Consider the following 13,870-nt stretch of genomic DNA (forward strand, 5'->3'; position numbering starts at 1 on the left):
CCGTGGGGGTGCGTGGAAAGGGGGGCCGTGGGGTTGGGGCTGGGGCATCCGTGGCGTAGCTCAGCCGTGCCCCTAATTGCTTTCTTAATATTGCATTAATAGGCGGCCCCGGGTGGAGCGCCGTCGCAGAGCCCTTCCCCGCGGGCAGCCCCGGGCACCCGTCTGCTCCCCTCCCGTCGCTGACCTGTGACCGGGGGCGAATCCCGGGGGCTTCCCGCAGCAGCGCTCCCGGCCCCGCGGGTGCCCCCGGCAGCCCCGGAGGAGCCCCGAGTCACGCGTGCAAGGAGTTTGGTCTGAGCACAGTTCTCACCCGGTTAAGGATTAAGACGGGGCTTAGACTCCCGAGCAGCCAGCCCAGCACTTCGTCCAGTGCAGCAGCGTGCAGGACTTGTTACGTGCAGTAAGCACCTGGATTCCGGGTGTTTTTTCCATAAATTAAAAAAAATCAAAAAAAAAAGTAAAGATATAAGTGATGTTTGATTTGGGGGGGGAGGGAGGAGAGAGTTCTGCTTAGAAGAAATAGCCCTGGACAAATATCGTTTAATATGCAAGCCAGTATATGAAAAGAACAATAAAAGGTGAAGGGATCTAGCAGGAAATAAAATGAAACTTTTTTTCATTACAGTGGAGGGAAACTTAGATGAGTTTTTCCTTGCTAATAAACTGCACTGTTTCGTTTTGCAGCTGAGCCTTTCGCTGGAGCTGGCTGTGGCAATTGTTCATGCCTTTTTTTTTTTTTTTTTTAAACTCCGGGCAATAAAAAAAAGCCCTTCATGCATCAGGAAACATAGTAATGTGATACTTGTCTTATCTTCACACTTATTCAGCAGGTATTTACAAAAGGGCAGTAGGAAGCTCTTTAAACTCTATGCTGTTACTCTGCTCAGGATGTTCCTTAATCAGATCTATTTGCCTGCGTCTGTCCTGTGTTAGGGTTGTACTGCAAAGGCGTCTAAAAGAAAAGAAAAAAAGGAAGGAAAAAACCTTGGTTTCCTATGAATATGGTGTTGCTTAAGGTACTTTATAACAAGCAGGGTTCTGTGCTCGTTATTGTTGCGTGGGTTAATTGCGCGGCTCACGCAGGGGATGGGAGAGGTGGGAGCCCTAAGGGCGGGTGTTGGTGCACGGGGTCGGTTTGCTTCCCTGCACGGAGGTGACCGTGCGTTGGCCGGTGGGTCCCTGAAGTCTGGCCTCCAGAAATTGCTGAGAAACCTGGGGGTTAAACCCTGGGGGGTTAAAACCCGCGGCAGCCTCCGCTGCCGGCCAGGGCACCGTGCGAGCCGCGTGGCGGGAGGTGCCCGGACCCTCGTGCCGGTCCCAGCTTCCTCGTGCTGCAGGAGGAGCGAACAGCGATGGGCAGAAACTGCGATTACATTGAATGATGGTGTCCTTGCTCCTGCAGCCCAGAAAGGAGGACAGACGTTCAGCTTCTGGCTTTTCAGGTGGTGGGATTGTTCGGCATAGCCGGAGCCCATCTGGAGTGATTATTGACTAAAAAGCACCCTATATTCCCAAACAAGTGATGCTGCTTGGAAGATGCTGCGTAACCGAAGCGGGCCAGGATCCCTCAAGTGAATGCGGCTGCGTCAGTGTACAGCAGCACGCGCTCCTACAGGTAGCTGTTTCGGCAAGGAGAGGGCGTACGTGTCTATGTCCGTATGTACACGCTCGCCAGCGCGTCCCGTTAGCAGTGACCGCCCCACCGGGCTGGGGGTGACGATACGGCAGTCTGCAAAAGCCGTGTAGGCCAGGCCTAACAGGCAGTACGTCTTAAGTATAAGTATTGTTTGGAAAAGAAAACAGATTGCAACTTTGCAGCGTTAATATGCAGAGGAGGGCCGTGAAGGGAGGAAGAATTATTCCTGCTGACGGCAGCTAATGTTCCGTGAAAGCAAAATCACAGACGGCCGCGCACCTGGCTGCCGAAAGTGCTGAGGGAGCAATGTTCCCCCGAGCCGCCGTGGTGGCATGGCCGCGGCTGCAGGAGGGGGGAGCTCCCTTCCCTGCCACGGCGCCCTGCGGGTGCTCCGCGGTGCGGGAAGGCTCCCGAAGGCTGCCGGGGACGGGGCGGCTGGCTCAGTCCGGGCGCGTCTCGCCGACTGACAGAGCTGAGCTGAGCTTCGGCGCTGGCAGCTCTCGCGGTTCTGCTGTGACCCTTGTGATATTTGATATATGTAAGCTTCAGTTTGCAGAGCGATGTGATTATGTTTAACTCCCAGCATTTGCTTGCGGAAGAGTAGGTGCTCCTGTGTTTCGGCTGGAGAAGCTTAAGGATGCAAACCCTGCCGGGCCACGCGTGGATGCCAAAGAAGAACCTCGTGAAACTCTGTGTGTGTACATTCATACATGTATCAAGCTAAAAAAGTGTGGTTTGCCCCGTGTTTGTGATTGGTAATCGCTCCCGTAGGCAGGTGCTGAGGGGAAGGGCTGGGAGCAGAACGGGTGGAGCTGGGGCTCTTCATCCCTTTGTGGAACTCACAAGAAAATGGGGAAATACTTGTGAAAAGTTACTCAGTTACTGGGGAAATTAGTAGAAAATAGTGCATGAGGTTGTGCGTGTGTGTGCGTGTACACAGGCGTGCGCAGGGAGACGGGGTGTCTCGAGTAGACAGAAAAGCAAGCACGTGCGGGGCAGGTCTGCCCGCCGCAGCCGAGCGGCACGGGTGAGACTTCAAGGAGCAGGGCTGCTCTGGGACCGCATACGGGTCGCTTAAAACGTCTGTGGCTTCCTTTCCCTTCTAGTCCCACCCTCTTCCTTGTCTGCTGGATGGGCAAAACGCAAAGCTGTTTGGGGCGGAGGGAATTACACATCTGGGGGGCTTTGGGGGCCCTCCAGCTGGTGCCTGGGACGCGGTCTGCTCCACAGCTCCGTGGTGGCCTCAGGTTGGCGGAGAGCAGAATATGCCCTTTCTCACGCTTTTTAACACAAGCTGAAGTGTTTTTGGCTGTTGACGTGTATTTTGAAGTTACCAGTTGCTCGCTGTCTCCTGCAGCAGCACGGCCCAGCTTCGGTCGCGGCAGAAGTCCCCGCGGCACGGCGCGGCGCGGCGCGGGCTGGAGCTCTGCTACGGCGCGGAGGCAGCGCTGCTCCCGCTCGAGCACGTCTGCTGACCAAGTGCTGCCGCTGCCCGTGAACGCCTGCATGGCGACGTCAGTCTGCCTCAAGAAGCGGGCGTGGATGTCTGCTTTGTGTCCTTCGTGTCTTCCATCAGCTCGTCCGTGTTTGAAGCAAGCCGACTGGCCGGGGCTGGGGGGGGGGGGATTGCTGCTGCTGCACGCGTCCCCCCGAGCGGGGGGCAGGCGTCCGAGACGGGGCAGCGGGGAGGAGGGGGAGTAGCTCCGCGGGAAGGGACTTGTCCGTGGGAGAGCGAGGTCGGCCCCCTGCTCCCCAGACACCTCCGTCCTCTTCTGCTTGCGGCACGGACGTACCTTTGCTGCGCTGGAGTTGCAGCTTGTGTCGCCCGTGCCCCGATGCAGGAGCCCGGCAGCGAGGAGCAGCCGGTGGGCCAGGGCTGCGTCGGCGCGGGGCGGCTGTTCCCGTGGCGTTGGCGGCCTCGGGAGCCGTCCAGCTGCACCCGGTTTAATGCAGCAGCACGGGTGTATTTGTCCCTGACTGACGCTGGAGGTCACGGGGCGTCCCTGCCTCGTCGGGGCCTTGGCAGAGCAATTAACGGGAAGCGCCGCGGCGCTGGGACGCTGCCTTCGGCGGCAGCTCCGTGTGTCGCCCCGACGTTTGCGGGGCGTTTGGCGTCTGCTGCTGCGCAGAGCGTGTTTGGAGCGTGCGGCGAGTCGCGAGCGGTGCTGGCCCCGGACTGGAGGCCGTCCGTAGAGATAACCGAATCCCCAGCGCAGCGGCCGTGCCCCGGTGCCGCGCGTCTCGCCGCTCTGCCCGTCCTCGGGGGAAGACGCCGCTCTCCTCCGCAGCCGAGCCCCAGCTCGGTGGTGCGACTCCCCGCCCGTGCAGGGCTGTAGCAGCACAGCGTGAAGCAGGCTGTTCTTCCCGCTCTCTCCTGGGGTTTGTCCGTGGCTGGTGCCCCCGCGAGCTGGAGGCCCTGGTTCCTGCTGCAAGGGGGGGGGCGGGGGTGCTGTCGGCCCTCCTGGCCCTTTCCCAGCCGCGTCTCGGAGCCCGGACCTGCCGTGGGGTGGCAAAGCGCTGCCGGGCCCTTCCGAGCTGCGTTTCTGCTGGCCTGGGAGGCGGTGAGAGGGTCTGGTGCATCTCGCTGGCTCCTGAGAGCTCCCCCAGGTATGGTCTCAGTGTCAGCTCCTCAAACTCTGTTATTTTGTCGCAGAAACGCAGCATGGAGGTATTTTTCCATCCGGCTAAGGAGGCCCGGGGGGAGCGGCCCGTGCGCTGGCGGGCACGGATTGTTCCGGGCAGTCAGACCCGGCTGCAGAAGGCGACTGCGGCGATCCGGCCGGGCCCCGGGCCTGCTCTGCCGGGACGGAGGCAGGCTCTGCTCTCCGTGAAAGCACAGCAAACGCGCGCACGCCCTGCAGCCAAGGGGGGACGTCGCCGCGACGGTTGCGCTGTGCTTCCTTGGTGGCTGTGGTCCCCAGCTCAGTTCCCGTTGCAGAAGTAGCCGAAGCTACGCGTGGCGGGGGGAGAGGAGGAGCGCTGTGCCTGGCGAGAGCAGCCGCCGGTGCCGGCGGGAATTAACGAGCGGGTAGTGGCGGTGTCCGAGGGCGGGCTGCTCTGCGTCCCCCTGCTCGCGGGGCCTCGTCCCGCCTCCCCGCCCGGCGCGGCGTCACGGGTGGCTGCACCGCACCTGCTGCCAGCGGCTGCCGGGGTGTCACGCCGCCGGTCTGCCGAGCGCAGAGCCAGGCTGCCTTTCCTCCCTCTCGCCGGCACCGGCCCCGTCTGTGCTCCTTACCTCTTCCCGTGGCTTCCCTGCTGCTGGCTGGGTCGCGGCACAGCAGTCCGCCATACCAAGGAGAGAACTGCCTGGTTTCCCGTTTTTGTTGCAAGGACCTTGTCCTCCTCCTTGGGGTTAGCCGACGTGGGGGGGACCTGGTGAAGACGAGGCAAGCTCCCCGATGAGAGCAGGTCAGAGGGAAACTCCGAGAGCCCTTGTGTAGTCTATGACTTGATGCGAGTGTGACAGACTGCCTCATTTTCGTCAATACTTCATGTTATTAATGCCAAAGAAAGAACGTGTGAGAAATTGTCTCTATGGAGTCATCTTTAATTTGTCCTGCTGTGGAAAGCTCTGTTATTTCTGGGGAGCGTTAGTCATTCTTACATCTCCCTCGGTAGACTAAGCGTCGAGTAACACGTTGGCTTTTCGCAGGAGCATTTTGAAGTCCGGGAGTAGCCAGTGTGCGTTTGGCAAGCGTTTGGGGTGCTCTCTGCCATGTCCCGGCCGGTGAGCAAGCCCCGAGATGAACGTGATTGAAGGGCTGTTGTAATTTCAGCCCTGATGGAGCAAAATTAGTTACAATGACATGTGTGCGTTGAGTAAAATTGTGGTTTTATTAGCTATAATTGCTAAAGAAGACTTTTTAAAGACCTGACTGCTGGGGGGAAAAATTGCTAGCACTGGGGAGGGGGCGGCAGCTGGGGTTCGGCCGCTTTCTGGGGCGGGAGCCTGGAGCTGGGTGAGGTTATCCGTGCCTGGCCGCGCCGTGCTTCTTCAGCCGCGGTGGGCCGAGACGGGGGGAGCGAGCAGCGCCGTGCCTCCAGCGCGCTTCCACGGAAAGAGGGGAGAAGGCTAAAGCATTTGTTTCCTTGTTTAATTCCATGGTAATCAAACCCAGGGGCCTGGTATGGGGGAGCAGGTTTTTTTCCAGCTGCCTGGCATGCTCTGTGCATTCGTCTTAGTTTATGTGGGGGGAGGCTGTAAATCTGGGGAGCGCATTGCCGGCTCTTAGATTTCACAGGAGTATTTAAAATAATAGCACCTGACAGTTTACTAGCAACTAAGAGGTTTTTCTGCTTCAGAAAGCAAAATATTGTAGGAGTTATGCAGAGGGTATAAATAATTTGAGGATTTAGGCCGGCATATCCAGCGCACTTTTCTGGGAAGAGCTAACGATGTGGTAGATCTGTAGAGTTTACAAATGGAGGAGCAGGGAGGGCAGAAACCCAACCCAGATGTGTGTCGTTGAATGTCACCCTTGTTTAATTTCTGCTCTCATAGGACCTAATCCGAATTGCCAAGGCATTGCTTTCTGGTGCGTCGTTCATTTGCCTGGCCTGTCTCTTCCTTACCTCGAACAGATGAAGAACGCAGCCCTGCCTGGGGTCAGCAGCGTCGGCAGCCGGCGCGGGCCGAAGGCAGTGGAGGAGGAGCGGGCTCGCGGGTGCCCGACCTGGGCTGGCTGCGTCGGAAACTCGGGGTTTGAGTCAGGACAAACTTTCCTGGACTCGATGAGAAGGAATGCGAGGAAGAAAGAGTGCTGTGTGTTCGTGGGGGAGGGTTATGCAAGCGGGCAGCTTCCTCGGGAAGGTTTCGCTGAATGAGTGAACTTGATTTAAGTGAAAAAAAAGAAAAAAAGGCCTTGGAAATATGAAATAGTGGCAGTATTGCTGTGCGTGCATGCAGGCTCCCTGGAAATGAATGTCCGCTTTGTAAGCTGCGTTCGCACCGTTTGCCGTGGGGTTCCAGCTGCGGACGCGCCGTGGGCGCCCGGCCGGGCCCTCGGCAGCAGAGCGGGAGACGGGGACGTCGGCTGCGATTCCCGGGCTTCGCGGGTCTGCGGGCGGTGAGCCGGCCTTGGCTGCTGTCGTGGGGCCTTCGAGCACGCACGTTGCCAGGTGCTGCAGCAGTTGCAGCCTTCCCTGGAAAGTGGAGGAAGTCTCGGAGATAAATAATTTGGGGCACGGCTAGGCGCGGGGGCAAGCGTGGTCACTGGTCTCCTGCTTTCCTATGGGAAGGAGGCGGGAAGCAACGCACGCAGGAGAACGGGTGTCCAGCCACCTCCGCCTGCCTGCCCGGGAGGTGAAGGTGGGGCTCTTCAGCCCGTATTTGTGCTTTTTCCTCCCTTATTCCCCAGACTGTTCCCTTCGAGGGGGATTATTCTGTATCCTCGGTCCGGTTCTCCCTTCCAGGGCTTTCCTGGTGGCTCTGTGCCGGCGGTCCCACGCCGAGGAGGCACTGCGGGATTTCCCCCGGCTCCCGTGAAACTGGTCGTGCTTTTTGCTTGTTTTCATCGGACTTTACTCAGGACGCAAATCCAGATTGTATAACTAAAAGATTGGGCATGAAGTTCTCCAGAAAACACCCTGTTCTGGTCAGCTCAGCTTTCCAGCTAGGTTTTCCCTGCCGTCAGCGGGAGCACCTGTGCTGGATGGCTTTGAAACTCCTGCCTGCGTGTTACTGAATTGCTTCTCATCTTTGTAGGAGATTCGGTCTTTTCGTTAAGGTTCGAGCAGTGGTAGGCCAGCACTAAGTTTGATCTTCTCCGACTGCTCAGGCCTGCCCCACGGAAAAAGAGAGGAGTTGAAAACCCTTAAGAGGAGAGTGGGAGGAATGAATGGAGAATGTGGTGTATTCTTGCGCGGAGTTAGATCAGTTGCATTAAATTCAGGGCCTTTCCAGGTACAATTAATAGTCATTTTATTTAGGTCATCCTAGTTTTGTTGCTTTAAATACATGCCTCCATTAAAGTTGAAAAAACTCAAATACGTTTATCTCTGTGGCTGCTTTTGTGAACAGGTTGGGCATATTTTAAATAACCCTGGGAACTGTTAGCATTATTAAAGCCTTTGGCTCCTCCAATTTTTTTTTTCTTTCCTCCTCTTCTCCCCTATTCCTCCTTCTGGGCAGTGATTAAAAAAATGGTCTATGCCTTCCTTTTCTTACAGCCCCTAGTCAATTGAAAAAGAATTAAATAAACTAAAACCCATTACTTAGGCTTTGTGTAAGAACCTAATTTTAGTTTGTTCAGGGTCTGAATTGAGTGTGCTAGAACCGGGGAGAAGCTGTATGGACTTGAGCTGTGTCCATTTTGTTACTGGCGTTATCTGGCAGGTCTTTTTTTTTTTTCCCCTTTCTTCTCCTCAAGTGCTAAGACTTTGTTCATTTTGTAATGTTCTCTCATTTGATGCTCTTAATTACTTTGGATTAATAGGCTTCTTGAAGCCTCTGTGTTGAGCCACGATAGGTCCGACGATGCCTCTACGTCTTCTGGCTCGCGGGACGCCGTGGGGCACGGGGGCTCCTCGCCGCCTCTCCCCTCGCTCCCGCCGCCCCACGCGCGCTGCTCCGCTCCGCTCCGCTGCGAGCCGGAGCCTTCGCTCCTCCGCCGTCGTTGCACGGGCACCGGACGGCTCTGCTTTTGGTCTTGTAATAACTTGAACCAGTTTTGTACTGGTTTTGGTTTTCCTTCTGTTCGTTTTTCAAGCAACGGCGTTTCCGTTTGCTCTCCCAAAGCGTTCGAAGATGAATTACGGAGTAACATCGTTCCCGGTGGAAGCCCACGGGAGAGCTGGGCAGATGGTTGGACTGGGCCGTTTCCAGGCTCGGTTCAAAGCTTCTAGCGCGGGTCCTGCACAGGCCCCCTGAGATGTTGCTCTCTGGTGGTGGCTCAGCTTCCCGCCTCTGCTATGGCAGAAATCCGTTCTTTGCTGGTGCGTCTTCCCCACGCGCGGCGGGGCTGCCCGGGGACCCGCTTGGAGCTGCAGCTCCGGAGGCGCTTGCTCGCGTAGCGGACTGCTCCGGCGTTGGCGCGTGGGCATGGGCAGAGCGGGGCAGTGCCAACGGGAAGGCGAGGCCGCTGCTCAAGGACGTGTCACCAGCAGTGTGGTTGCGCGGGTCCTCAGCAGCACTCCCTAACGTCCTGGTGCAGCTGAGGCGCTGCCCGATCCTTGTGAAGTCCCTGCCGTTAGCGTGGGAGGATGATCTTACCGTTGGGTCAAGCTCCCTGCTCTTGCTTCCCTGCCAGTAATGTGGGGTCGTGTCTTTCTCTGTTGCTAAAAAGTGCGTTGAGGTCTGTTGTCTGCCCGATGCTGTGCGAGAGGTGACTGGTCCCGGTGCAGTGGGGAAGCAGTTTCACAGCCAAAACCAGGAGGTTTTGCATCTTCCCCTCCTATTTCTTCCCCCTGGAGAAAACTTGCTCCTTTTTCGTAAGCATGGTATTAGCTGCACATTTGGAGGTGAGACCTGGAAAACTTGCTGTCCAACCAGCCGTCTTTAATAGCCTGGGCAAGCAAAGGAGCCTCCTCACGAAGGAAGGGGTTAACTCGTGGACGGTCACAGCTCCTAAATCTACTTGAGTTTCGTCTTTTTTTTTAAGGGATCAATTTGCTTACTATGGAGTTTACTGCCGGTTACCTTGACTGTGTCCCTTATTTCTCCTTGATGAAAACTTGAACAAGCCGCTTGTGTTTGATTCACAGAGAACCGTGAGAAACGAGCTGTGTGTGTGAGGCAGTGTGGTTTTTTTCATTCTATTCAGCCCTTTGTATATTCAAATTCTTCTAGTTTCAGTTCTTGCTGTTCTGCCAGATTTCCATACCATTGATGGGCTTTCTGAATTAATAAGTTTCTTTCCCCCCCTCCCTCCCATACCCTTGCCACCTTTTTGCAACTAGTGAAAAGTTTTGCTAAGCACACTGCCCTCTCCATATTGATTTTCCTCTCTTGCTTGTCTAACCAGCTCTCAGATGTTTTATTTTGCAAGGCGTTAATAGAATTTTTCTTTAGCCGTTGCACTTTATCTATTCAGGAGGTTTCAAGAAGTCTCATTGTGTCACTGGACTATGGAGGAAAGAGGCTATTCTTCTGTTACAATGGCTGCCCTAAAAAATAACTCAGGGTGGGGTAAACTCAGAAAGGGCAGAGACGGAGATAAAATGTTCTGACCTTAGGAAACAGAAAAGATAACCAATTAGACGCTGTTGAAAGGGCACCAGCTGGCTTAAAGAACACCCCACTGATTATTTTTTTTCTTTAAAGGAATGTTTGGTCCAAATCTGCAACTCAGCTGCAGAGACCTGCTTCCTCCCCCCTTCCAGGTTTTCAGATTTGAACCCGAGGGCCTGGCCCTCTCCTGCAGAGCCGCGCGCCTGGTCTGCGTCCCGGAAGGAGGGATCCCTCCCGGGAGGGACAAAGCGCCTGTCTCCGGGGGGTATCGGCGGCGTACTGGGTCGCAGCCAGCGTGGTGGAAATCTGGATTAGCCCGTGCAGCCTGGGTTTGTAACTGCTAATAAGAATTTATTTGCATAAAAAAGATCTCTGCCAAGATCATCATTCCAGTGGAGCGGGGCCTTAGCACAAGGCACAAAGCTCTTTTTGCCCGGAGGACTCGCATCTGATGGGTGAGCGGGCACGTCACGTTGTGGAGGTGGGAGAGGTGAGCAGAGCAGCAGGTCCCCGTGTAACTCGGCGCTGTACCGGCCCCGCCGAGTCCCCATCCAGGGCCAGGACCTGTCCCTGCTCTGCCTGGAGGAGCAGGATGAGGCTGCACAGGAGGTTAGAGCCTGTGCTGTTGCTGCTGCGAGCCATAGCTGAGCCCGAGACAGGCTTTTAACACGGCAGCTCAGGTTTCAGCCTGCTGGAAGGTTTCTGGATGAGGCACAGCCATGCTAAAGCAAAATGAGGTCTTGTCACGCATCGTCTTATTTCTCCCCTCCCCCTAGAAGTAATAAAACCAGACTTCTCAAAGTCCCCAGTAATACGTACCCTTCCAGGGGGAGGTGTCAGTTTGAAATGACGGCGCTTTCCAGCGTGGATGTAGCTGGGCGAGCCTGCGCTCAGCCGCAGCCTTTGAGTTGGGACAGGACTTCCCCGGCGCGGCCGTGTTTGCGCTGCGATGCGTCCGGGACCTCCCTGGCCTCCTCTGGCTCTAGCGTGGGATTGGAGGCAAGGAGTTTGTGGTGGGAGAGTTGCACTGGAAAAGCTCTGGAGCAGACTGATGAGCTCGAGGGTGCAAGGGTGGTCAGCGCGTTGCGTGGACCCAGGTTGGGAGGGAGTCGCGGTGCTCTGGGAGACGGTGTTAGGTGCATCGGGGGGGTTTTGGTTCTGGCGAGGGTGAAAAACAGAGATTGCTGTGCAGATGTAACCCCAGAGCACAGAAAAGTGGTGGTGGGAGGGTGACGGGGAACTTTGTCCTCATCTGCCTTCTGATGCTGCTTAGGCCTGTGAGTTTTCTTCCTTGAAGCGAAGAAAGACAGCAGGACAAATGACTCTGTGCTTAATTTAGTTTGTATTTTTCATTGCATCAGCATCTTTAGGTCTCACTTGAGATGGGTGTTAAGGATTAAACAGAATTAGAGAGGCACATTATTCTCCTCCATCTCAGGTCATTGCTAAAACATTTTGCAAACCGCTTTGACTAAAGAAAGTTAGGAACAAGTTAACCAGATAGGTTTTTTAAAGGAGTCTAGGTATCGCATAAGGTTTTGCTGCACTGTATTTTTTTACTACATCCTGGAACGTACTTCAATACAGCAGTTAAGAGAGGTTCAAGTTGTGTTTTTTTTACCACCTGCCTAATACAGGTCTCTGCGCAGCCAAGACTGGATTGTAATTTAGCACAGAAGTGTGCTGGATGTGTGCCCCTGCCTAAGAGCACTGCCGGCAAATATTCTCCCTCAACCATGAATTTTAGCCAGTTTGGGGCTTTCAAATACTGCTGTAATTCCAGGATCACATTGAGCCGGCAGAAGCTGGCACTGCTGCCAAAAGTGCTCCCACCTTTCCATGTGGCACTTGTCTCAGAATCCAGAAAATAAGAAAATTAAAATCTTGTAGAAATTATTGAAAAAAATTCTAAACAAACAACCCCCCCCCCAAAAAAAACCCCACTCCCAAACAGCCAGTGGAATCCTTTACAGAATAAAAGCTTTTCTTTAAAGGTCTTCCCGCTTCCCCCAGTGTCTGCTGCAATTCGGCGGTGATACAGGTTTTCAGCAAGCCCTAGTTTAAAACAAGCAATAGAAAGTCGGTAACTTTTTCTGGAAGATTGTGCAGGCCGTTGCCCGCGGCGCGGGACCGACCTGCCTCAGCTCCTGCAGGCTCTGAGCAGCAGTTCAAAATGTGATAATACTGGCAAATAAAGCCAGCACAGCACCCTTCTGAAATAAGTGTAAAATTTTAGGTGTGGTGGCACAGATTAAATGGAGGTGGAATAAATCATGCAAATGGTAATGAAAGTTGAAAGCAATTTGGTTGCACTTCAATACGTTTCATCAGTCATCTCTCTCTTCTGAAGTGGAAATACCAAGCCTGATGCGAATTAAACTTTCTCCCTCCTCCCTCTAGCTTTTCAAAAGGTCTTTTGAAAGCCTCTGAATACCTTTCTTGGCTGACCAGGTTTTACCCTGCTCGTACTTCTTGACACCTCCCAATTCTCAGCCAAGGCAGTGACTCTCGTTTGGAGAAGGCCTGGGCTCGATGTGCATCCGCGGCTCCTCGCTCGGCCCTGCCTTATCTTGCCGCAGAAGGGCAGAGGCTGAGCGGGGGCTGGCGGGGGACACGGGAGAGCTGGGAAAGCGGCTTAGATGTTTGGCTTTTTAGCCAAGTCTTATGTTCGCTTTTCTGCTTTGCGATCAAATGCCAGCTAGGATGTGTGTTGAAAGCAGCAGTTTTCCAGAAGCAGAAACCGACTCCGAGCAAAAGATGTGATGGATCATTTGTGCCTGAGCTGAGGCCTCTGTCCCCCTCCCCAGCCGTGTTTGTGTCTCTGAACTGCGCAGCCGGTGTGTTAAAGCCCCCGTTTCCCCTCTTCTGTCTTGCAGGTAGAGGACGCCATGCTCATGTTTGACAAGACCACCAACAGGCATCGAGGTAAGCGACAACCGGAGCTCAGACACCACATTTCATAAAAGCTTCTGCGTGGTGAGCACAGCCTCAAACCAGTGTCAACGCGGTGACCGATGGTAAATTAGCGATGGTAAATTAGGAGAACACGTGGATTTGAGACAGGTCCCTGCGTCCTGCGGGTGCTGCCGAGGAAGGGCCGCTTGGGACCAAGTGCCGTGCATCACGTGGAGCGTCTCACTGGAGAGGACTCGTCTGATGACTTAGCGTTGGGAGGGTCCCCGTTAGGCTCTGTGGTGTCCCTGGAGATAGTAAAGCATGGGGAGCTGGTGCGTGGCGAGGCGGCAGGGAAGGGACCCGAGTTAAACTGGAAGAAAGGCTGGTGCCATTGGACGCGCGTGCAGGTGGGCCAGCCCCAGCCCTGCGGGATGGGCAAGCTTTGTGCTCGCCGCGGGAGCCCCTGGGTGTGCACAGCTCGTGGTGGCAGATGAAGATGGTCCTGTGTAGTGCTGTAACTCCAGAGAGCCCCATCGCAGATGAGGGTCCTGTCGTGGTGGGCGCTGTGCAAATACGAGGCACCGCTGTGGCTGGCTGAGATACGGCAATACTGGCAGCACTTTGTGGGTGCCAGTCTCGGGGCTTTGCTTTTCAGGGTTTTTGAAAGGTTGTCATGCTTTTGAGACAGTGGCTAACATTTTAATTGAGATGTTTCCTTGCCCAGTGGCTTTCCTGGAGAGCCAGTGGGGCCTGACCCCTCCAGTCAACATGTGGCTGCTGGTTCAGCCGGAATAATATTTACCAAAGGCTGAAGCAAATAAGACCAAGCGTGAATTACCTGAGTGGATGGGCAGGGAAGTTTGTGAGACAGGAACCTCGGCCACGCTGTGGTCTCCATCCTGTTCCCCTCTGTGCCGAAAGCACTGGCATACTTTATTAGTAGCATGGTCATTTGTAGCTCCCAGGTGAGACCAAAGTTGCGTTGCGGTAAGTGGCCACAGAAAATCCCTGTCTCCAAAGAGTTCACAATCCAAGCAGGAGAGGGAGCCCGGAGGAAAGGTGGGTACAGCTTAACCCCACTGCAGCCAAGAGAAGCTGTGCACGCGTTTGGCTTGCGGACAGACAACGTGCTGTGCCCTGCAACAAGCCGCGACCGGTCCCTGCATTCTCGC

At 55.2% G+C, this 13,870-nt stretch overlaps 1 protein-coding gene across 6 annotated transcripts in view; it reads left to right on the plus strand.

Moving 5' to 3' along the window:
• MSI2 (musashi RNA binding protein 2) overlaps positions 1–13,870 on the plus strand; it is a 238,171-nt gene that overhangs the window by 135,180 nt on the left and 89,121 nt on the right. For all 6 annotated transcript variants that reach the window (XM_064523071.1, XM_064523073.1, XM_064523074.1 and 3 more), the window contains one exon: positions 12,680–12,728. In XM_064523071.1, the coding sequence (XP_064379141.1) occupies positions 12,680–12,728 (49 nt within the window). The remainder of the gene's footprint in view (positions 1–12,679; positions 12,729–13,870) is intronic.

Source organism: Dromaius novaehollandiae, chromosome 19 (genome assembly GCF_036370855.1).
Source record: "Dromaius novaehollandiae isolate bDroNov1 chromosome 19, bDroNov1.hap1, whole genome shotgun sequence".
Taxonomy (NCBI): domain Eukaryota; kingdom Metazoa; phylum Chordata; class Aves; order Casuariiformes; family Dromaiidae; genus Dromaius; species Dromaius novaehollandiae.